Source organism: Taudactylus pleione, unplaced genomic scaffold (genome assembly GCF_031769625.1).
Source record: "Taudactylus pleione unplaced genomic scaffold, aTauple2 ptg000143l, whole genome shotgun sequence".
Classification (NCBI taxonomy): domain Eukaryota; kingdom Metazoa; phylum Chordata; class Amphibia; order Anura; family Myobatrachidae; genus Taudactylus; species Taudactylus pleione.
This window is the reverse complement of record NW_028284545.1, coordinates 1347458-1372836: the sequence shown is the minus strand read 5'-3', so window position 1 is coordinate 1372836 and position 25379 is coordinate 1347458. Positions and strand designations below refer to the sequence as shown.

Genomic DNA, 25379 nt, shown 5'->3' with positions numbered 1-25379 from the left:
TGCTGGGACAAACCCATCGGAGTAAACGCGGGCTGCGGAGCTAACTGGCCCACTAAAGCTGTTAACGCCTGAGCGAAACAAGCCCAGGGCGGCTCCTGTACCGGTGCTGTAACCGTAATAGGCCGCGCCATGGACAAACACTGCCGGCAAAGGCCCTCCGCGCTACCCTCCCCCTCCGCTAACGGTACTTTGCACGTGGTACACTGTAGCCGGAGGGGAAAATCACTTTCAGACATTATGGCACCACGTATGTGACCTCTCTCACCAATTAAGTATTAAATAGGCGAGAGACCACCCTGCAGCACCGCACCGCAAGGGCTTTAGCAGAAAGAACAGGGACAGTAATAAAGCTGACAGTTTAGAGAAGAAAAGTTACAGGCAGCGCTAGCACAGTCACATACAATGCAGAGAAATAACAATTCCTGCACTAACAGCGCTGATCACTCAACTACACAGACACAGGGCCTGGTAGGACACAGCGCTGCATACACAGACCTGAGCCACAGCGGAGGAGAGGTATGCGGGGGGACCCAGACCACGATGCTTCCTTCCAGACTTCCAGCAGCGTTCACCATGCGTTGCAGAGAAGATGGCCGCCGAGGAGCAGAGAGAAGCTGGCCTGGGGGAGGAGCGCTGACACAGGACCAGTCGGCAGCATGCAGAGAGGGCTGTGTGCAGCGGGGGAGGCGCCGGCTGTGAGACAGGGAAGGCGCGCTCCCCTGGCATGCATTTAACCCCTGGGACGCCGCAGCGCTACCGCTCTGCTGCGGTCCGCTGTCCCAGGGGGTAGTGGAAGCGCAGGTTGGTCGCCTGGCTCCACGCTGCAGCCAGTCCCCAGGGAGCCCCATGCCTGGGGACTTAGGACCATGTGATCAGCGGGGACCCACCGCGGGACCCCGCTGCTTACCTCTGTCCCCCTTGAATCCGGCCATGGTCTGGAGCATCTGGGGTCACCGCTAGCTGTGACCCCAGACGCCCACCAGCATCCCCGGATCAGTACCGGCGTTCTGGTACCGGCGGGGTGTAGGGAAGACAGCATGGACGTCAGGACTGACTGTCCATGCTGTTCATCCAGATGTGCAGCCACAGCTGCATGAAGAAAAAGCTTCAGGGGCTCTTCTAGCCCCCACTCCAACAGGTGCACCCGACTCCGGCCGGGCACCAAACTAAACTGAGGTGCCTTGGCCCGGGGGCGGGGTATAGGAGGGGGACCTAGTGCATCCTGGGAGGCTGAAAGCTTAACTCTTTGGTGCCCTGCGACTGACGTCACACCTATACCCCAAGGTATCCTGTGGATACCCTATGGACCCTGAAGTAGAAAAAAAGATTTCATTCCCCATTCAGGAATAACGAGTTTTTAGGCTGTTCTTACATTTACATATGGGGGGAACCTTTCCCAGAGACCATAATATGTAGCCATTTTGCAATTCTTGAGGTTAGCAAATATCATATGAAGGAACAAGCTGCATTTTCTTCATCCCAAAACCTCATAGGAGGGATTCTTCTTCTGGCTGGGCGGCTGCTGCTTTGAAGGGACAGCTGGGCTCTGGTCATTGCAGCGGGTTTCTGCGTGAGATGTTAGTGAGGGATTCAGCAGGCTGTGCTGGCTGCTTCCGTCTCGTCCCAGCGTATCCGGCAGAACAATCCGTTCACCGCAATCCTACCTTTCATCACTCCTAGCCCCCCTCCTCAAGGTACAGCCATAGACGGAGGCCCGCGGTACACACACACCCTAAAGCATGTCTGGTTCCAGCTTTAATGGTTGGGCCCCTATCGGTGTTGTGCCATGGGTGAGTAGAGAGCCGTGTGTGGGTATGAATGGTAGGGTGCTTATGGCTAAGACAGATATACCATTGTGTGCCACTTTCCCACAGTTGCTCTGGTTGTTGGTTTGGTGCTTAATAAAATTGTGACCATTGTTTTTCCATAAGAGATCGGTGTGCAGGTCTTTATATTAGCTGGCAGGCGTAGTAGTAGGCCAGGGTCAGCCTACGCTTACTTATTTTCCTGTACATCTCTATGGAGATGATACTGATTGAGAAGTGGCTTCGTCTGACTGATTCGTAAGCACTTTGCGGACATCCCCTCATAACCATGTTACACTTGGCTGAGTAATACAGAGCCTTCACACAACTATAACACATTCAATACTAACTTGCTCTGTGATGATCTGACTGTCCTATGAAATCAACTTCACACATAGAAAGGACTAAATGCAATGTGATCTTTTAATTCCGTGGCCATGAGTCTTAAACAGCAAAAAAATATATATATATATAAAAAAGGCATTCACAGGAATACAAACATAGGTACGATAATAAAACTGCCAAGACGAAATCACTATAAATTGAATTTAAATCAGTCATGTGTCTGAGGCAAACCCAGCACTCACAGTCCAGCCAAGCAGACAGCAGTGATATCGCGTTTCCAGCCCAGGAAGCTCTCTGTTTCTCTCAGGGCTTTGCCTGGGACAGGCTTGCACTGTGTACGTCTTTTGACAATAATACGAAACGATCTGTAATCCACATTTTGGAGAAGAGAGCTGTATATATTGAATAGTCAGATTCCAAATAAGCACTTCTCCAGCCAGATTATTGTCACTCTACTGCCAAGGCGCTCATATCTTGGTACAGACATCGTGCAATTTACATTTCTGAGGCGCAACCAAATAGTAACGTGTGTCCTCACGTACTGTCAGGACACACGGCGTCGGGGGCCCGGCTACATGGTATTATTTTCATGAACGGTGATATATTTCTGCTCTACCCTAGGAATACATCAATGTTCATTACACATTAAGAGGCTGTAAACAAAAGGCTATATTCTGCATTGTGGGCATCTATGTGACTGCGCTGCTCGTTCCCATACACGGCTCCCCAGCCGTCAATATTACCAATGCACACTTTCGCCAGCCCTAGGCCTGAAAACAGGCAATTCTCCCTCTACGCACATCTCTGCATAGCAAGCAATTCCTTCAACAAACAATCAGCACTTGTGTGTACACCCGTTACCACCCTAATACTCCCATTCAGCTACAAGTGGAGAGATGCGACTGAGTGGCCGAAGACTATCACCCGTAGATGTGGGCGCTGGGCTCTGGAGTATGGGCAGAGTGCATACACACAAGATATGCAGCAGTACTAATGGCTGCTTTGTCTGACTAATAACTGATGCTTGCAGATCAGGATAAGTTCTGCAGGATGACAGATCTGGTTTGCTGGTGGAATATATCAGCATTTAGATGCATCATCTGCTGCTACAAAACATCAGCCGGCCCCCATAACAACTGGCAATGCAGCACGGTCAGGATTAGGGCTTAGGGCAGCAGTGCATCGCCAGTCTGAGCTGTCTGAATGACATTGGAATCTCTTTATCCCAGAGCTGCAGTATAATGATTCACCCTTCTTTTTACACCATACAACCCCTCCCCTCATTTACACCAGATAGAACAAAGGTATGTAGGGTATGTAAAAGAGTTCCTGAAAAAATATTACATAGGCAGTTTGCAATCTATTATTAATGGGTAACGTCATATTAGCGATGCTTTGTAAGTGCTAATGAACAAAGCCGCAATTAGACTGTTTGGTGCCCTGTACCAGAAAGAGCATTTGGTGCACCCCCATTTTTCAAATATGGACATAACGCACCCAAAAAAGGGGACTGGCCTCATGGGGAAGGGCCAGGGAATAGGTAGGGGAGGCCAGGAGATGCTGGGGATAAAAGAAGAAGAAGCTACAAGTGAGAATGATAACAAACAGAAAATTGACAGACCCAAACAGTGCACCCTGCCCTGCAGTGCCCTGTGCCATGGCACAGGTCGCACTACCTTAGTTACGGCCCTGCTAATGAATTGCCATCTATTCTACAATTCCTTGCCTGATTTACCATGGCTATCTCTCACACAGTATACAGTAATATATCATGTTATAAGCAAACTGTTTAACTTGTTATTAAAAACGTTGTGAAAAGTTTTGTAATGAACCTATCGGTGCTGCTAACAATTATGAATTGCACCAAAAACGCAAAGTTAAAATTTGAGCAAGAAAAAGATGCATTTGGCGTAGGATGTAGAGTTGGAGGAATCTTCAGCTCTGCTTCAACATGTTCAGTTCATTGAAACAATGAGGAAGGGTGAAACGCGTTGGCTTACATACCCTCATCGTAGACCCACCAGCTAGCAGCCATCCACCGCCGACCCCAGAAGCAAGTATGCCTCCTCCTCTAAAACACACAGCCGCCGGCACCTGGCATGGCGCACGAGGTACAAATGTTGAGATGAAGCTGAAGATCAGGACTCGCAAAACTGAGGCAATCGGCATTAGCTGAAGGTGACTTAATTGCAATATTGACTTTTGTTGGAAGCTGTCATGTGTTTATTACATTGGTATATTGATGCACCAATCATATTTACATTTTTAAGAGTTTTTTTTAGTGTGCATGCAATGATTAGCTTCTCAGACTTACCAGAAAGTGTTTTGAGTCTGAATATTTTTTTAAGAGGTAGAAGTGAACTCAGCACTGCAACGTCTGTGTGTATGGTGTAGTGTGATATGTTAGGTGGTAATATTACCCCTTTATATATGGTATGTAATTGTACAGTATATGGTGGTAAGAATAGCATGCAAAAAATATCTAGGTAATTGAAATCAATTTTACTATAGATATTCTAAAACATCAAATACAGAATGAAGAACAGAATGAAACATCAAATACAAACACATATAATGAATGGGCTTGATGAGGCGTTGTCTATAGTCTTACCAGAGGAAGACCCTAACGGGATGAAACGCGTTGGGTACACTACAGTCCCATCTACATTGCCGGCTACACTATACTCCTATCGCAGTTATCCAATACATGTGTTCTTCATTCTGTATTTGATGTTTTAGAATATCTATAGTAAAACTGATATCAATTACCTACAGTAGATATTTCTTGCATGCTATTCTTACCACCATTGCCACCATATACTGTACAATTACATACCATATATAAAGGGGCAATATTACCACCTAACTTATAAAACTACACCGTACACACAGAGGTTGCAGCACTGAGTTCACTTTTACCTCTTATGTATTGTGAAAGGAAGGACATCCTTCAAACTTAGCAGCTCACCTTGCACAAATAGGAGGATCCCGGTGCCCAGTGTTCATTGTGTTTATATTAGGGATGTGCAGGCTCGGTTCTACTCGGTTCCGTTAGTTTTTTTTTACCGAATCTTATTGGCTATCCAAAACTCGTGACAGCTGAAACCCAATAAGATTCGGTAAAAAAAAACGAACGGAACCGAGTAGAACCGAGCCTGCACATCCCTAGTTTATATGAATATTTTTTTTATCTATCTTAATATTTGTCCATCAAAGTTTTACCTAATAAATGTGTAATAACATCTTATCCACAATTTTGGCACTGGTTAAGTACTAGCACACACGAAATCTACACAAAGGGTGGCCAGGGACACTATAGATTATTTATGACATTCAGCATGACGTTATTGAAGGGGACCCATATATAAAATCGGCTGCCCTTATCTAAACTGAATGTGCATGCAGGACCAGCGCAGGTATAAACCCCTCAACATCATTTACTGTATGCAAAAATCCTTTGGCCAGGGTATTTGCTTTCCTGTCATGTACTGATTTCATCAGTATGATTGAAACCACACTAATAATACCCAGGGTTGTACTGATCGTGGTGTGACTGGTGCAGCTGACCAGGGTGCAAAGCTAAAGGGTGGTGCGGCTGACTGACACCATAACATTGCACATGTGACACCATAACATTGCACATGTGACACCATAACATTGCACATGTGACACCATAACATTGCACATGTGACACCATAACATTGCACATGTGACACCATAACATTGCACATGTGACACCATAACATTGCACATGTGACACCAAAACATTGCACATGTGACACCATAACATTGCACATGTGACACCATAACATTGCACATGTGACACCATAACATTGCACATGTGACACCATAACATTGCACATGTGACACCATAACATTGCACATGTGACACCAAAACATTGCACATGTGACACCATAACATTGCACATGTGACACCATAACATTGCACATGTGACACCAAAACATTGCACATGTGACACCAAAACATTGCACATGTGACACCATAACATTGCACATGTGACACCATAACATTGCACATGTGACACCATAACATTGCACATGTGACACCATAACATTGCACATGTGACACCATAACATTGCACATGTGACACCATAACATTGCACATGTGACACCATAACATTGCACATGTGACACCATAACATTGCACATGTGACACCATAACATTGCACATGTGACACCATAACATTGCACATGTGACACCAAAACATTGCACATGTGACACCATAACATTGCACATGTGACACCATAACATTGCACATGTGACACCATAACATTGCACATGTGACACCAAAACATTGCACATGTGACACCATAACATTGCACATGTGACACCATAACATTGCACATGTGACACCATAACATTGCACATGTGACACCATAACATTGCACATGTGACACCATAACATTGCACATGTGACACCAAAACATTGCACATGTGACACCATAACATTGCACATGTGACACCATAACATTGCACATGTGACACCATAACATTGCACATGTGACACCATAACATTGCACATGTGACACATGTGTTTTTTATGGTCAGATTGACATTAGGTTAGGATTGGTGGAGTGTTGTGTAAGGGGTGTGGTTAATAGGAGTGTGGGTAGGTCAGCAATGTTATACTGCCTCTTTGGAATCTGATCTCCCACCCTCCCTCCCCCTTTTTTCCTCTTGTGTCTTGTGTCGGCTGTATTTCAAGGGCAGGAAAGAACGGCAGTATCTATAAAGCGTCCACCTTGCTGCAGTATGAGCGGTGCGCCCCCTTCTATGCATTGGTTAGGCTGATTTTACCCTACTGGGGTCAGAGACACCTCTCGTCGGAGAGGGCTAAAATAGTGCATTGGGATGGGGCTGGATACCGTCTCACTTGCCAGAGAGGGATATCGGCCCTTGCAAGTTTTATATCACTATAACACTTGAATTGGGATAGTGGCCCATTCAGTGAGTGTTTTACATCTTTGCCTAAGTCAAGTGTGGGGCATCAGGTTACTGGCCGTTCTTTCTTATGCCACCATACTCTGATTGTAAAATAAATAAAGCTGACCATATATTTTTGATCGCATATATACTTGGTCTGTCTCTTTATTTTATTTAGTTGGTTACATAACTTTGAGGTTGCACACATTATCTGCCGATGGGGATTTTATGGACATGATGACACAGGCTGGGGCCTTGATGTAGTACATGGCATTTGGAGTCGACACAGGTGTTCTCTATCAATGTAAAATACATTTCCTCCTTTTACCCCAAGTTATTTTTACAGTTCTCGCAATACAGACAAGTAACAGTCAGGTGAGTTATTACAGTGCATCTTGTAATATGAGATCCAAAACATTTAAGTGATAATTCCATATGTACAGTACAATGCCAGGACTTGTCAGCTGCGGATAGTACATCATTTCTCACTGGCTGAAAGTCTTGCTGTATCCTTAAATACCTTTGCAAGCAGTCGGGTTACTATCTGTCCTATGTCTTCTCTCCACTCTGGGATATTGGGATTATAGACGTCCAGCTGCTTGCTGAACATAAGCGGAAGAACCTGGAATTCATCTGGAAGACAGCATGATACAGCGAGGTGCAGTCAGTCATTGTATTATACTGAGGTACATCACTGAACACAAATAAACACTGCCGCTAATAGTGCACTTGTTCTGTGCCAGGTCATCGGCACGGTGCTCTATGGGAGGACTATAAAAATTCTGAGTTGCACCCGATCTCTGCGACTGCACAGTCCCGAGCCATCCATCTACTAGACTAGCCATCATCACTGCTACCAGTATTTACACCTACTCCATTCTAGGTGCAAGAGATACAACTGATGTAGTTGTCCACTTGGCATACACACGAATATAATGTGTAGAGAAAAGTCAAGATGCGTCTGAATCACTCGGACATACAGAAAGACACTGAGGGATATATTGACTAAAGTGCAGGTTTTTTAGGAGTGTAGTTGTTGTCCATAGCACCCAATCAGATTCTAGTTAACATTCATCTGGCACATTCTTAGACGATAATAGCTAGAATTTGATTGGTTGCTATGGGCAACAACTCCACTTCTAAATACCTGCACTTTAGTAAATATACCCCGGCGTGTAGCCTTGTTTGTAACTCAGAATAGGACACCCAGTGTGCAGTCATTTTAAGTTAAATGGATTTTGAACATTATTGCTGAGCAAACATTATTTATACATACTCTCACTGGGTTATCTCTGCAAATAGAAAAAAAAAAAGAAAACGCCAAGCCGATTTGACTGTGTATACTGGTCATGCGTGCAGTCTATACAGGATCAATGTTAAAATAATCATACAGATTCCAAAAGAAGCAGGCATTATTCACAGGTAGCCAACTATTGGATCAATCAAAGTGGTCTTATTCTGTAATGAATGTTTTGATTCACTACATCTTGATAAAGTACAGACGGTGTAATGGTTATCGTTACTGCCTCACAGCACTGAGGTCATGGGTTCGATTCCCACTACTGCCCTAACTGTGTGGAGTTTGTATATTCTCCCTGTGCTTGCGTGGGTTTCTTCCGGGTACTCCGGTTTCCTCCCACACTCCAAAAATATACTGGTAGGTTAATTGGTTCCTCACAAAATGAACCCTAGTGTGTATGTGTGTGTGTGCATGTGATAGGGAATATAGAGTGTAAGCTCCACAGGGGCAGGGACTGATGTGAATGGCCAAATATTCTCTGTAAGGCGCTGCGGAATAAGTGTGCGCTATATAAATAACTGGTAATAAATAAATAATAAAGTTCTCTGGAATTAAACTAAACTTGCAAACCCATCTGGATTGCTCACAACAGGGCCGCAACTAGGGGGGGCTGGAGGTGCACGTACCGGCGCTGCAGAGAGGCTCCAAGCCAGGCGCCCGCTGGTAATATTTATTACCAGCGGGCGCCCGGCTTATTCTCTGCAGCGACGCGGTGTAGCCGGAGGCTGGAGTTGTCTCCCGAACTCCAGCTTCCGGCTCTCCCCACGGGCACTATGTGAGAGACGTCATGACATTTCCCCCATAGTCCCGAGGAGCAGCCGGCAGACCAGACGCGACGCTGGATGCAGGAGCAGGGTTCAAGGTAAGTATTTTTTTTTTAATAAGCTGCACTACAGGGGCATTATTATGGGGGCAGGGGCATTACTATGGGGGCATGGGCACTACAGGGGCATTACTGTAAGGGACTACAGGGATATTACTATTTGGGTATGGGCACTACAGGGGCATTACTATGAGAGCATAGACACTACAGGGGCATTACTATGAAAGCATGGGCACTGCAGGGGCATTACCACAAGGGCATTATTATGGGAGCATGGGCACTACAGGGGCATTACTATGGGGGTATTAACATATGGGCATTACAATATGGGCACTACTACAGGGGCATTATCATATGGGCACTACTACAGGGGCATTACTATATGGGCACTACTACAGGGGCATTACTATAGGGGCACTGCTGCAGAGGGAATTACCGGGGGGGGCGGGGCGCCAAATTACTGTCTTGCCCCTGGTGACAAAAATCCTAATTTCGGCCCTGGCTCACAAGTCCTATGAGTGCTGCATTCTTGCCGGATCTCTATGAATATATAAAATAGGAATGTGCGGCTTCAGTTCTCAGAGAGCCGTCAACAACTGAAATTATGGCTTACGAGTCGAACAGAGTCTGAGTTTGGAATAACTGGTGTACCGAGTCGAACTGAGTCCTGGTTCGGATCTTCCTTTGGTTTGGAATTCGGCTTTAAAAACCTAACTCAGGTTTTGGATTGCATGCTAACATGTCAAAATGACGTAATTTTAGTTAGTTTTATTTTTTAAATACAGGTCCAAAACCAAAACACGAAGATCCAAAGCCAAAACACGGGGGTCACTGCACATCTCTAATGTAAACCGAAGGGTCCGCCTTTATTATGAGCAATGCTTCATTGGTTGCGCGCCATTGGTTGAAATTACAAAATTGGAACGGGACATAGAACAAGCACATGTTGTCCTAGAGCAAACGCAGGTACTCTGAATCAATGTACAATGTATTCACTTTCATTAGTATTTTTACAGGTTTCAAAATACAAATAGACAACTGTCAGCTCATAAGGCTATTGGAGAATGTGACTACATAAGGCTAGCACATATGGAACAAACACGAAAGCAAAATAGCAAACTTTGACGGCGGCATTGGACTTATTACCAAAGTTACATTAAAAATATACATAATTGCTTTTTTATGTATGCTTAATAATAGCAAGTAATAAAAAATCAGCCAGATTTAGCTGTACACTATTATTGTTTTTGCTTTATTTTAGCCCTTCTAGTTACATTACTGTAGCTACACTTCTATGCATGATCAAACTGACAATAAAAAAAATAAATCAGTATCTCACCGAACACTTTGACAACTTTGGAGTCTTGCAACATGGAGTTCCAGCACAAGACCTGCACCGTCACCCTGTGCTCGCCGGCCTCAGCAAACCTGGTCACAAAGTAGCTTTCCAAAGTAAGAAAAGGCTACACAAATAGAGACAAAACAAGTAAAATGTCACGTTGTATCATGCTAGACTTTAGAAATCTGTCAGTAATCCGCCACTGCCCCATCATGATTTATATTTCCTAACGTAGTAAGTAATGCAGAAACACAGTGCATACGTTTTTTTCATTATTAATATGTTAATATCTAGTTGACTTTGCAGACTTCAGCTGTTACTGTGCATCCAGCAAAAAAGCAAACCACTCTCGGTAATGGCCTTCAGGCTCAATCTGTGTAAAAATGGTTGACGGCAACAAAAATAACAGCTTTATACCTGCAGGTTATGTCCAATCCACCAGTAGTAGACTGACAGGTTCACATTGCTGGGCTGTATAATAGCTGACAAATTCACTTCTTGGCTTTTGCCAGCAACTGGCACCACTTCAAGATGCAGGGCCTGGAGAGGAGCTGAAAAATAATTCAGAGTCTTCATTTCATTACAGACATACCTATCTATAACTCAGACGTATCTCCTAAACATGAATTCATCTGCGATTCAGAGGTAGGCAGCCTCTGCAAGTCCTGTTCTGTCTCTAAGCTAAAACAACATTGGAACTGAACAACACAAATTATGTTATCTACAGACAAGATCCATTTTTGTCACCGAACTAAGAAAAGGAGTAATCAGTACATATAATGACACTACTGTAACACACAGGACTGGTTCACATAGGGATCTGATCAGAGTCGGATCATTCTTTGATATCACTATAAGATGTATTAGTATGCTTTTTTGTTTTTTTTTATAAGGGCCCAAACCAGTGTCTTGCCTAGGGCCTGTGGCATCTTAATAGGCTCTGGGTCTTGTAATCAAATAGGTTGTGTAATTTTGGACAAACTTTCTTATTAGTTACATATATATTGTACCTGCGATCAGCGCTCCTTATGGACAGAGGAGAACACTCTCAGCATGGTGGGGCGAATCTAACCCCCCAGCTTTGCAGGTATACAAATTACACAGCAGCTCATTAGACTGTAGTCAGCGACCACGTACGATGCACACACCGTCACTTGCTACTAAAACAGGCCACCATGCCTACCAGCCTCATCTCTACATGCTGTGTGATACTTAGCACAAGGAGCCAAGCAGAGCTAACAATAGGGGCCCTAGAGGAGTGGGGGCCACAGAACAGCTATGTGAGAGATGTTGGAGTTTACACGCATGGTAGTAAATTTAGACTGGGATTGATTGAATACTCTCTGCACAGTGCCATGTAATATAGTAGTGATATACATAATAATAACTCAAATTTACACTGGGATCAAGATACATTCTCCTGCGACTTCTCATTACCCAGCTAGGTGTACATACCTCGTATTATTAATTGGGGAAAACAAAAAGTCTTTCCTAGGTGTGACATGTAGCAGCAGCCATTGTCAGACAAAGTACAGGAGTACAATATTACAAAGAACAAAAAAGAAGTAACTCGCGACCACAGACCGCTGCTGTGTCCTATCTAAGGTATACCCAAAACCTAAAATATGAGATATGGTAAGAACTTACCCTTGTTATCTCTATTTCTACGAAGTCCATAGGGTTCCACAGGATACCTTGGGGTATAGGTGTGACGTCAGTCGCAGGGCACCAAAGAGTTAAGCTTTCAGCCTCCCAGGATGCACTAGGTCCCCCTCCTATACCCCGCCCCCGGGCCAAGGCACCTCAGTTAGTTACCAAGCCATAGGCCGGAGGAGGAGAAGGAAGAGAGAGAACAAAGATCTGGACACATACAAGAATCACATTCTCACCAGAGGGAGACGGAAAACCGGTGACCAGAGCAAAGCCCATCTGCAGCACAGGTGCGACAGGGCGGGAGTCCTGTGGAACCCTATGGACTTCGTAGAAATAGAGATAACAAGGGTAAGTTCTTACCATATCTCATATTTTCTACTTCAGGGTCCATAGGGTATCCACAGGATACCTTGGGGATGTCCCAAAGCAGTATCCTTTAAGGGTGGGGACGCTCCTGTGCAGAAAGGAGAATCCGCCGCCCGAAGGAAGCATCCTGAGAGGCGAAGGTGTCAAACCTGTAATACCTCACGAAGGTATGGACAGAAGACCACGTAGCAGCCTTGCAGATCTGAACTGCCGAGGCACCACGTCGAGCTGCCCACGAAGGACCCACAGACCTAGTGGAATGAGCCTTCAGATAAGGAGGGACCGGTAGGCCTTCATGAAGATAAGCTTCAGAAATAGCCATACGGATCCAGGCTGCCAAAGTTTGCTTTGAAGCAGGCCAACCCTTTTTACGGAAGCCAAAGAGGACAAACAAAGCGTCCGACTTCCTAAACGAAGAAGTGCGGTCAACATAAGTCCTTAAGGCCCGCACAACATCCAAAGAGGCCTCACCCACGGAAAGACCCGGTGAGTTAAAGGCCGGAACAACTATTTCCTCGTTAATATGAAACTGGGAAACAACTTTGGGAAGAAACTCGGGCTGAGTGCGGAGCACTGCCCTGTTCCCATAAAAAACCAAGAAAGGGGGTCTACAAGAAAGAGCCCCTAACTCAGAAACACGTCTGGCCGAAGCAATGGCCAGAAGGAAAACAGTCTTAGCTGTTAGCCATTTAAGATCCACTGAGCCCAGTGGTTCAAACGGCGGTCCTTGGAGAGCCCTCAGGACCACAGCCAAATCCCAAGGCGCCACAGGTGGAACAAAGGGCGGCTGAATGCGGAGAACACCCTGCATAAAGGTGCGCACATCCGGGATTGTAGCAATCCTACGGTGAAACCAGACAGATAGGGCCGAAACCTGTACCTTCAAAGAAGCAAGGCGAAGCCCATGATCTAGTCCCGCTTGCAGGAAGGCGAGAATCCGAGACAGACGAAACTCCCGCGGTGCATAACCTCTCGGTCGACACCACTGGAAGAACGTATGCCACACGCGATGGTATATCCTCGCGGAAGACGGTTTCCGAGCTCGTAACATGGTACGCACCACAGAGCTGGAAAACCCCCGGGACCTCAGCATGGCCGTCTCAACAGCCACGCCGTCAAAGACAGCCGAGTCAGGTCCGGGTGAAGGCAAGGACCCTGAGACAGAAGGTCCGGTCGTAGCGGCAACCGCAGAGGAATGTCCACGGACAGACCCTGAAGGTCTGAGAACCAGTGCCGTCTGGGCCACGCGGGAGCTATCAACAGGAGCGTCCCTCCTTCCTGTTTGAATTTCCGGATTACCCGTGGAAGAAGGGAGACCGGAGGGAACAGGTATGCGAACCGGAACGTCCACCGGACGGACAGAGCATCCACCAGAGACGCCCCTTCGTCTCTTGTGCGAGACCCGTACACCGGCAACTTGTTGTTGTGCCGGGACGCCATGAGGTCGATTTCTGGAAGACCCCACCTGTCCACCAGTAGTTGAAAAACGTCCGGGTGCAGGGACCATTCCCCCGGATGAACGTCCTGGCGACTTAGAAAGTCCGCCTCCCAATTGAGCACTCCCGGGATGAAGACCGCTGATATGGCCGGAAGATTGCGCTCCGCCCAAACCAGGATCCGAGAGACCTCTACGAGAGCCGCCCGACTGCGAGTTCCTCCTTGCCTGTTTATGTAGGCCACGGTGGTAGCGTTGTCCGACTGGACCTGCACCGGGCGACCCTGGAGAAACCGCTGTGCCTGCTGGAGAGCATTGAAGACCGCACGGAGTTCCAAGATATTTATTGGAAGCTCCGCTTCTGTCGGCGTCCACCTGCCCTGGAACAAGTGTGGACCCGAAACTGCTCCCCAGCCCCGAAGACTGGCGTCCGTTGTCAACAGGACCCAATTTGGAACCCAGAACGGACGTCCCTTGTTGAGGTGGGTCGTCTGTAACCACCATGTAAGGGACAGGCGAACCTCCTGGGTGAGCACAATCGTCTGGGACTTCAGAGACTGAGTCAGCCCGTTCCACTTGGACAGGATCAGGTGCTGCAGAGGTCTGGAGTGAAACTGGGCGTATTCCACCATGTCGAACACCGACACCATGGAGCCCAGTAACCTCATCGCCGAGTGTAAGGACACCCGGCGGCTGTGCAGACAACTGCGCACCCTTGACTGTAAAGCAGAGATCTTGTCCTCCGTCACGAAGATCCTTTGCTGTCCCGAGTCCAATAAGGCTCCAAGATGCAGAATCCTCCGAGACGGGATTAGAGTGGACTTCTGCCAGTTGATTAGCCAGCCGTGCCGTTGCAGCAGTGCAATGGTCAGGTCCAAGTGGCATAACAGGAGCTCTGGAGATCCTGCCACCAATAACAGGTCGTCCAAATACGGCAACATGCGGACTCCCTGCAGCCGCAGAGAAGCCGCCATGACCGCCATCACCTTGGTGAAAACACGTGGTGCTGTTGCCAGGCCAAAAGGTAACGCCCGAAACTGGAAGTGGTCGCTGCTGATTGCAAACCTGAGGAACTGTTGATGGCGCCAAAGAATAGGGACATGCAGGTAAGCGTCCTGTATGTCCAATGACACCAAGTAGTCCCCAGGTTCCAGCGCCAGAATGATGGACCGTAGGGTCTCCATCCGAAACTTCGGGACCCGCAAAGACTTGTTGAGTGCTTTGAGGTTGAGAATCGGACGATATGACCCATTGGGTTTCTGTACCAAAAATAGATTTGAATAGAAACCCTGGCCCCTCTGGGAGAATGGAACCGCCACTATAACTCCAGCCTGGAGCATAGTGTGCAATACCTTCCGCAGCTCCGTAGCCTTGTTCCGGTCTGATGGGAGACCCGTGGTGAAGAAGCGAGCCGGGGGTCTGTGCCGGAAGGAGAGGGCGTATCCGTGGGAAACCACCTCCAGAACCCAAGTGTCTGTCGTAGTGGTCGACCAACACTGGGCGAACTGTAGCAGGCGGCCTCCCACCCTGGGATCCCCCAAAGGGAGGCCCGGACCGTCAGGCCGCAGGCTTGTCATCTGGCTTGGGGGCCGGACGTCTGGTACTCCATGCCTGCTTCCGGGGCTTGACCGATTTCTTAGGGCCAGCCTGTCGAGGAAACGACTGTGGTTTGGGCCTGCCCTGGGCCCTAGATGACCGAAAGGACGATGGTCCCGAACCAGAAGGAGCAGCGGCCGACGGGAGACAGGCAGATTTGGCTGCCGCCAGCGTGGCCACAATCTTATCCAGATCCGGACCGAAGAGAACTTCTCCGGTAAACGGCAACGCTTCCAGACCTTTCTTGGAATCTGCGTCCGCCTTCCAGGATCGCAGCCACAAGGTGCGACGAGCAGCTACCGCTGCTGAAGAAATTCTAGACACCAGAGTACTAATGTCTAGAGCCGCCTCGTTGATGTAGGTGGCCGAATCACGGAGATTGCCAATCAACTCCGCCTGATCGGCCGGACAGTCGGATTCAAAAGAAGCCTCTAATGAATCCGCCCAGCGCTCCATCGCTCTGGCAACCCAGCAAATGGCCATAGCCGGCCGTGCTGCCCCCCCTGCAAGGGAATAAGCGGACTTCAGGCAGATTTCTACCTTGCGGTCCGTAGCATCCTTAAGGGAGGACATGGATGGCATCGGCAATGTGGCACTACGGACAAGACGGGTCACGTGAGAATCCACCTGTGGAGGGGATTCCCACTTCGCAAAATAATTATCCGCGAACGGATAAGCCACCGCCAGGCGTCTCTGCGGCTGGTATCTTTTGCCAGGTTGTTTCCACGCCTCCTCTAAATGGTCCACCAACTGACCCGAAAGAGGAAAGACTGTGGCATCGCCCTTCACATCTTTGAAAAAGGCATACTTAGATTTAGCCGCTGGGGGAACTTCGTCCTCAATCACCAAGGCTGTGCGGACCGCCCGAATAAGTCCAGGAATATATACTTTGGACTTAGCATCAGCGTCCTTAGTATGGAGAGGTTCCTGATCGTAAGGATCTAGAATCTCCCCATCATCAGACGTCCCTTCGTCATCCTCATAAGGAGCGGACAGAGACGCCACCGGCCTTTTATGAGACCGCATCACAGACTCCCCTTGCAACACATCCGACAAGTGCTGTACAGAACTCGTCAGGGAGTTAACCCACGCTGGCTCCTGAGAACCCGGGAGCGGGGAAATAGGGAGACTGTGGGGTACCACCAATTGTCGTGGGAACCCCTGCATGGGTGACGACACCACAGACTGCTGGGACAAACCCATCGGAGTAAACGCGGGCTGCGGAGCTAACTGGCCCACTAAAGCTGTTAACGCCTGAGCGAAACAAGCCCAGGGCGGCTCCTGTACCGGTGCTGTAACCGTAATAGGCCGCGCCATGGACAAACACTGCCGGCAAAGGCCCTCCGCGCTACCCTCCCCCTCCGCTAACGGTACTTTGCACGTGGTACACTGTAGCCGGAGGGGAAAATCACTTTCAGACATGATGGCACCACGTATGTGACCTCTCTCACCAATTAAGTATTAAATAGGCGAGAGACCACCCTGCAGCACCGCACCGCAAGGGCTTTAGCAGAAAGAACAGGGACAGTAATAAAGCTGACAGTTTAGAGAAGAAAAGATTACAGGCAGCAGCGCTAGCACAGTCACATACAATGCAGAAAAATAACAATTCCTGCACTAACAGCGCTGATCACTCAACTACACAGACACAGGGCCTGGTAGGACACAGCGCTGCATACACAGACCTGACCACAGCGGAGGAGAGGTATGCGGGGGGACCCAGACCACGATGCTTCCGTCCAGCGCTTCCAGCAGCGTTCACCATGCGTTCTGGAGAAGATGGCCGCCGAGGAGCAGAGAGGAGGCTGGCCTGGGGGAGGAGCGCTGCCACAGGACCAGTCGGCAGCATGCAGAGAGGGCTGTGTGCAGCGGGGGAGGCGCCGGCTGTGAGACAGGGAAGGCGCGCTCCCCTGGCATGCATTTAACCCCTGGGACGCCGCAGCGCTACCGCTCTGCTGCGGTCCGCTGTCCCAGGGGGTAGTGGAAGCGCAGGTTGGTCGCCTGGCTCCACGCTGCAGCCAGTCCCCAGGGAGCCCCCTGCCTGGGGACTTAGGACCATGTGATCAGCGGGGACCCACCGCGGGACCCCGCTGCTTACCTCTGTCCCCCTTTAATCCGGCCATGGTCCGGAGCATCTGGGGTCACCGCTAGCTGTGACCCCAGACGCCCACCAGCATCCCCGGATCAGTACCGGCGTTCTGGTACCGGCGGGGTGTAGGGAAGACAGCATGGACGTCAGGACTGACTGTCCATGCTGTTCATCCAGTTGTGCAGCCACAGCTGCATGAAGAATAAGCTTCAGGGGCTCTTCTAGCCCCCACTCCAACAGGTGCACCCGACTCCGGCCGGGCACCAAACTAAAACTGAGGTGCCTTGGCCCGGGGGCGGGGTATAGGAGGGGGACCTAGTGCATCCTGGGAGGCTGAAAGCTTAACTCTTTGGTGCCCTGCGACTGACGTCACACCTATACCCCAAGGTATCCTGTGGATACCCTATGGACCCTGAAGTAGAAATATACAATTTCAAAACAACAAGATAGTGTCACTAGCGCAGACTGTATGGAGAGGTCTACAAGGTATCCATCTTCGTCTCACAGAATGTCTTCACCACTGTTTCATTTCAAGACACGGAACCGTATTCTGGATAGAACTCCCCTTATATATCCATTTTTTCATCGATTGGATATATAAGGGGAGTCGTAACAAGAAACCTTTATACGTATGAACCAAGGTGGATTTATGGTGAGTGTCTGTTGATAGACCCCTAAGAAGTGTGATGTGTTGAAAGAAAAAGGAGGTGTTAAAGAAACCTTTCAGTGAACGGTATTAGAGTGCCAGTGGTGAGTTCTATCCAGAATACGGTTCCGTGTCTTGAAATGAAACAGTGGTGAAGACATTCTGTGAGACGAAGATGGATACCTTGTAGACCTCTCCATACAGACTGCGCTAGTGACACTATCTTGTTGTTTTGAAAAAGTACAGGAGTACATAGGTACAGTAAGTAACAGAGTATTGGGAATTGTATTGTATTGTATTGCAATTGGTGTGTACAGGACAATACAAAGTAATTTTTTGGCAATAATGATGCTGAACGGGAGTGGGGTTATATACACTGGCCATATGAGTACTAAACCAATAGTACAGGGTTTCCTAAACTCACCTATTACTGTCCAGGTTTTAAGGATATCTATGCTTGAGTTCAGATAAAAATCAAATTGACAGAGATACTAATTAAGGGCCTAATTCAGCAAGGAACGCAAAGGAGAGAACGCACGCACCTGTCCGCTGCGAGAATATGCTAATCAATGCATACGCACGGAGACCGCAGCACAAGATGCAGACGCCCAGCCCTATATTAACCCGCCCATCTCCTTTTACTCACAGCCTAATTAGTATGCAAGATCAGTAGCGGCTCCAGGCACGGGCAAGCTGGTCTGTCGCCCGGAGCGCTGTGGGATCCGGCGGGCGCAGGAAAAGCCATCCCTCCCACCCGCCGCTATTTTGATGATAAACGCTCAGGGGGAGGGAGTGGAGGAGGGAAGGGGCGGCAACACAGGACGGCGCTGGGTGCAGTAATGCCTAGCGCCGGCCTTGGGCAAGATAGTGTAAACATCGGTAACATCGAGAACCATTTAATAATAGTGGTTGATCAGACCTCGCGCAGGATCTTGCCAACTTCCTGTGTGCACGGAGTCTCATCAATTGCATCTGTCCCGGCACTGGCTTAATTATAGACGCCCCTAAACGCACAGGCATGCGTCCCAACGCACAGGCATGCTTGCGTTCTCCCGACCACCCCCAATCACCACCCACAAACAGCACTGTCCATCAATCAATATCGGAAGGGGTCTGCGTACAAGCTGCGTGTAATCTGCGTACGCTTACCCGATCGCACTGGCTAGTTTACGCGCACACAGTGCGATGCATATGCATGCGCAGTACAAAAACATCAGTGAAGTGCGTGCATGCGTTCTCTATTTGTGTTCCTTGCTGAATCAGGCCCTAAGTCACCTGTGCTCAAGCACAAATATCCTTAAAACCTGGACTGTCATGGCAGAGTTTGGGTACCTCTGCAATAATACAAATCTCAGGTTTCTCCCCAATCATCTTCCAGGCTGCTGTTTTGTAATTTCATGTTCTCAGACTTTCTTCAATGTATTATGGACTGTATTATAAACAATTTAGAGGAGATGTGTCACCTTGGAGAGATACTGCAAAGTGGAGTAGTTACCCATAGCAACCAATCAACTTCTAACTATCATTTCATAGACTCTGCTTGATAAATGGACAACTTCTCCATTTTCTCTCTCTCAAAGGCTTGATACATCTCCCCCATAGTAAAATTGGTTGTCACAGTATTTTATGTTTTAAGCTGTCCCAGTGCGCCTCAGTGTTACGTACAAAGGGCCTGATTCAGAAATGAACGCAATGGCTATTACGTATGCAGATCAAGCGATTGTTTGCCATCACGCATGCGATGCCATCACACTGCAATTACGGATGCACACAGGAATACATTGCACAGTGAGTGACAGGCTGTCAGCGTTTGGGGGTTGGTAACGGGGGGTGGTCAGAAAAATGCAGGCGTGTCTGTACATTTGGGCGCGCAGAAATTAGTAACTAACTGCCTATGCAGCATTAGAGCTGTCTACTTGCGAGGAGAGCTGCGAGTCTGCGGCTGATGAGACCTGCTGCAAGGACAAGATGGCCGCTGATGTGCATCAATGTTACCGATATCTATGCAGGTATGCGTCGTCGCACGCAGCTAAGGAAGCAGTGGGCGTCCCTATGCTCAGGTGATCTTTTCAAACATTAGTATATTTACGCAGTTGTAATATCATTAGCGTCCATCTCTGTATCAGGCCCAAAATGTGCTTTTACATGTTACTCCTCACAGGGGTGACTTAAATGATTCAAGATGCAAAGAAACAAAAACGATTAACTTCATCCAGTGATGTCACCCTGACTCTGAGATCTATTATAATTCTCAGAAAACGGTTTCCATATGGTTTGTATACCTTATGAGACCAGTATATAACCCCATAGGCTGATGAATGTGCCATCAATCTGTCAGGAAAGGAGATAACCAGTAATATATAATACATAGGGGTCTATTTACTAAGCAGTGTTAGGAGAAGTGGAAAGTGAAGAGTGAAAAGTGATAAGGTGCCAGCCAATCAGCTCCCAACTCTCATTTTTCAAACACAGCCTGTGAGATGACAGTTGGGAGCTGATTGGCTGGCACCTTATCACTTTTCACTCTTCACTTCTCCTAACACTGCTTAGTAAATAGACCCCCTTAATCATTTTCCAAGGAGTTTAGTCAAAATAGCAAGTGTCCAGTCTAGGGATTTGCATCAGTCATTTGAAATGAAAGAGTATGTAGTTTTCTACCAATTACCCTACTGAAACCTGTAACTTCTAATGTCTAATGTGAGGTAAGATGCAGATCTCAGGGATTTAATGGCCTTTCAATTGCAATGCACATTTGTAGAAAAAAGCAGGATAACACTATGTAGAAAGACAAAATGAGTTTCAAATTCAGTCAGAGAAGAAAAAACAGGTTGATGTGCAGATAATGTATTTGAAGCAATTTTAGGGGCTCATAGTGCAGCTGTTACCTAGGCTACACCTATATATGTGGCAGCCATTTTGTATTCAAATACAAAACCAATTCATTAGCAACAAACGGCTCATATATACTAGCCAGGCTTCATGAATGGTCATGTGATGGCATTTTTATGAACACTACATTACTTCATTAAATAATATAAAAATATATATAAAAATATATACGTGAATGAATAAAGAGTTTATGCTTCGCTACATTTCACGTTTTTTTCTCTCTAGCATTTAGAGTTATCTAATTAACAGCAAATGCCCCTGAGAAGCTCCACGAGCTTTGCTGTGAAACATACAGATGCCGTCATACCTGTGACCATTTAGTTGCTGTATTTTACGATTGATGTATCTAGCAGTGAAAAGAGTGGAGAAAATGGACCAGTGGAGAAGTTGCCCATAGTAACCCATCAGCTTTGAGGTAGCATTTATTAAGTACATTCTATAAAATGATTGGTAGAAGCTGATTGCTTGCTTGGGGCAACTTCTCCACTTCTCTATTGCTTGGTACATCAACTCCTATATCGTTTTTTTCCTCATTTAAATATTTGGGGGTTAGCACTGTTGTTAGAGAAAGCTGACATTGTGAATCAGTCACTAAGGCATACAGTACTTACCTACCTTCTGTTTTTCCTCTCCCGGAGAGGCCCTGAGAAAAGATGCTGGTGGGCGGTGATGGGTCTGGGGGAAAAGCAGACTACCCGCGTCATTAAGCCCTGCCCACTCATGGTAAAATGCAGCGAATCCCACAAATTTAAGTAGGAGGCAGGGCAAAATGAAGCGATTCTCACAGAATTGCGTAATAAGGCTCTGCCTCCTACTTGCGGACCGCTGATCCCCGGGACAATTCTCCCCATTCTGCCCACTTCACAGGAGAAGTGCATATTCTTCCTGCAGTGCAGAGGGTTACCCGAAAAATCGTGAGCCTCCCGCAGGTTCTGGCAGAGTAGGCTAGTATGTACTTAGGTCTGCAGTACATTTCTATCCTGCATAACTCTGAGGTATTAGATAGCTCAGTAAACACTACTGAGTAAACACTTCTACATGCGCAGAAGGACGCACGTGCCGAAGGGGGTGCTGGGAGAGTTCCGATTGGATCCCTCTCCCCTGCACTCTCGCGATAGAAGCCCATAGGCTTCTATAGGGTAACAACAATCAGGAGATGGCATTACCCACCGCAGCCAATCCCCGGGGCTTGGTGCACATGAGAAATGCGGTCAAACCAGTATTTTCGGAGTTTGACCGCATTTCTCCCCTTGCTGCATTCCGTCCCAGGTATAATGTTACTACCTGACAGCCCTGAGGCCATGGGTTCAATTCCTGACCACGGCCCTCTCTATGTGGAGTTTGTATGTTCTCCCTGTCCGGTTTGTATACATCTCTGAATCTGGCCCTTAGCCCCAGAAACACAACATTGATTTAGATCGATTTAAAATTGTCCTTTAGTAAATATTCCCGCTGGTGACAAACCCACTTTGAAGAAGCGTGCTGAAAACTTTCTTTTAAAATGTAGGGTAACGCTTTTCTCCATATTAATATTAGCGACCTAATATTCACTGTTAATTTTGGCGACAAAACTTTTGACTAAAAGTGATCGTCGATTAAATTTTTTTTTGCAGGACTAAATTGTAACGATAATGAAAATATAAACATTTCAATAACAAATATTACAACGAAATCTGTGTTAAATTTTAAATGAGCGACTAAAGCTGGCCACACACTAGATCAACTTACATCCAACCAGCCAACTTGTTGATTGGTTGGAATGAAAATCTGGTAATGTATGGGAGTAAATGATGATCAGCAATTTGCTCCTAAATGCCAGAAAACAGATGAAAATGGCCGTCAGACAAGTTTGTTAAAAGTTTGATCTAAACAATTTGTTCAAGCAACAGTTTTTGTTCATTTTCCGGCGTTTGGGAGCAAATTGCTGATTGTCATTTGCTTCCATTCCTTACCAGATTTTCATTCCAACCAATCAACAAGTTGGCTGGTTGGATGTAAGTTGGTCTAGTGTGTGGCCAGCTTAAGACTAAAGCTAAATTTAAAATCCTTGTCAAAATTAACAGTAGTTCTTTTAACAAACATAAGGCATTAATTTGTATAACACATTCTCACTCAGCCTACTGAGCCTAGATTACTAAACACATACTGCAGTTACAGCTAGGCTGACTTCAAGTTCTCAAGGGAATATTAGAGAAAAGTTCTTCAGTAGAACCCATTACAGTATCATTAAACTGTTTGCAAAGATTATGACTAAAACACTGACTAAAATTAGACTAAAATGAAAACTGAGCTCCACTGACTAAGCCGCAGGGGAGGGCAATTAAGCGTCCCTCCAGCTGTTGTTGAACTACAAATTCCAGCATGCCTTGCAGCAGTTTAAGCATGGCCAAATAGCAAAACTGTGGCAGGGCATGCTGGGAAGTGCAGTTCTACAACAGCTGGGTGGCCGCTTATTGCCCACCCCTACTAAGGGGTCTATGTATTAATAATCGCGGTACAGCTGCGACTAATAACGGTCCAACTCTAGAGGATATTTTCATTTTTAATAAGAATATCTCGGCTATGTACCACCGGGAACTCGCAGGGACAGCGGTTGTGGGCGGTACACCTGTCAAACCGTAGCGTAGGTGTCCTAAGGCGAGCTCACGGTGGACAGAAACCTCCCGTGGAGCAGAAGGGCTGTCCCCGCAAGTTATATCTCCGGCATTTAGGAGAAGTCTTTCCCAGAAGTGAGAGACTTCCCCGCATGCGAACTGACCAGGGGCTGCGGGGGAGAGTTCGACAGATCTCTCTCCTTCCCCTGGAGACCCTGTAGACAAACAGTAGTTTACACCATCTGAAGATGGTGTAAACTACCGGATGCTAAACGCTGAAAAGCTTCACTTTTTGGGGGTTTAGTACCTAGTGGTCAGATCGTAGTCCCCATTGATAATAATGGGGACTGCGATCTGCAGTCCCCATTAAGCTGATTTTTACATAAAATTATGCAGAAACTACACAGAAATCTCAAGCAAAGTGCTAGTACTAAACTTCAAACACCGAAGCTTTTCGGAGTTTAGCTCCGGTAGTTTACACCATCTTCAGATGGTGTAAACTAGTGTGAGCCTATGGGGGCTCCAGGTGCAGGAGAGAGATCTTTTGATCTTTCCCCCGCAGTCCCTGGCTGGCCCCGGAAGCTGACACCGTGCGCATGTGCAACGTCAGCTTCCCCTGGAGAAGTCTTTCACTTTTGTGGAAGACTTCTCCTAAATGCCAGGGACATAACTCGCACGGACAGTGATTAGCGCAACCGATGTCCCTGCAAGTTCCCCGTAGCACATAGCCAGGATATTTTGATTAAAAATTAAAATATCCCCTGCGAGTTAAGTACATAATAATCGCGGCAGTACCGCGATTATTAGTACATAGACCCCCAAGACTAAAACTAAATTTAAAATCCTTGTCAAAATTAACACTGCTAATATTTTTCACCACAGTTGTCCAAATACAGTGCAACATCTACGACAAATTACCAATGACATGCAGTAGCAACATAGTATTTTATGCAATATGTACTTTTAATCAAATGTATCACTCTGGACCAGCGAAAAAAAAAAAAACCCGCCAGTAATCTCACTTTCATTGCATCAGACAAAAAAGAAAAAAAAGCTTAAATACAGTATGTTCATGTGCTGCAGTATTTATTGAGGTGCTTCATTGTATTAACATATGCTTTGATTTAATGTCCTTATGTGTGCAGTCTTGTATTAAATAACAGAGATGTAATTTGCTGGCAAAACTGTGATGTGGTGCAGCCAACAAGGAAACACACTCCCAATAATGATTTGGCTGCCTGCAGACTGTATGCATACAATTACTCATGCACTTCAAGGCTGTTTATTGTTTTACCTCCACATTTGAAATCCTCTCGTGAAATGCGTTACTGTAAGCAGAAGCTGCGCTGAATAGCCTGAGATTAAGCAGCATCGAGCATCCTTGTGCTTCATTTGTAAAAACATATTCGGAGGTATTTATACACTATTGGGATTCATTTGTAGCGGGTTTAACAACATCTATTAAACTTCAGTTTTAATGGTATACAAAGGCAGATATACAATATAAATCATAGGTCTACTGGGTATAAAAAATTTATGCAAATACCCAGTTA

The 25379-nt window shown here is 46.8% G+C and overlaps 1 protein-coding gene across 2 annotated transcripts in view; it reads right to left on the bottom strand.

Moving 5' to 3' along the window:
• Positions 1-25379, bottom strand: part of SORCS2 (sortilin related VPS10 domain containing receptor 2) — a 1055028-nt gene that overhangs the window by 26054 nt on the left and 1003595 nt on the right. For both annotated transcript variants that reach the window (XM_088473883.1, XM_088473884.1), the window contains exons 20-22: positions 10976-11109; positions 10559-10682; positions 7617-7729 (exon numbers count right to left, since the gene is read on the bottom strand). In XM_088473883.1, the coding sequence (XP_088330009.1) occupies positions 7617-7729; positions 10559-10682; positions 10976-11109 (371 nt within the window). The remainder of the gene's footprint in view (positions 1-7616; positions 7730-10558; positions 10683-10975; positions 11110-25379) is intronic.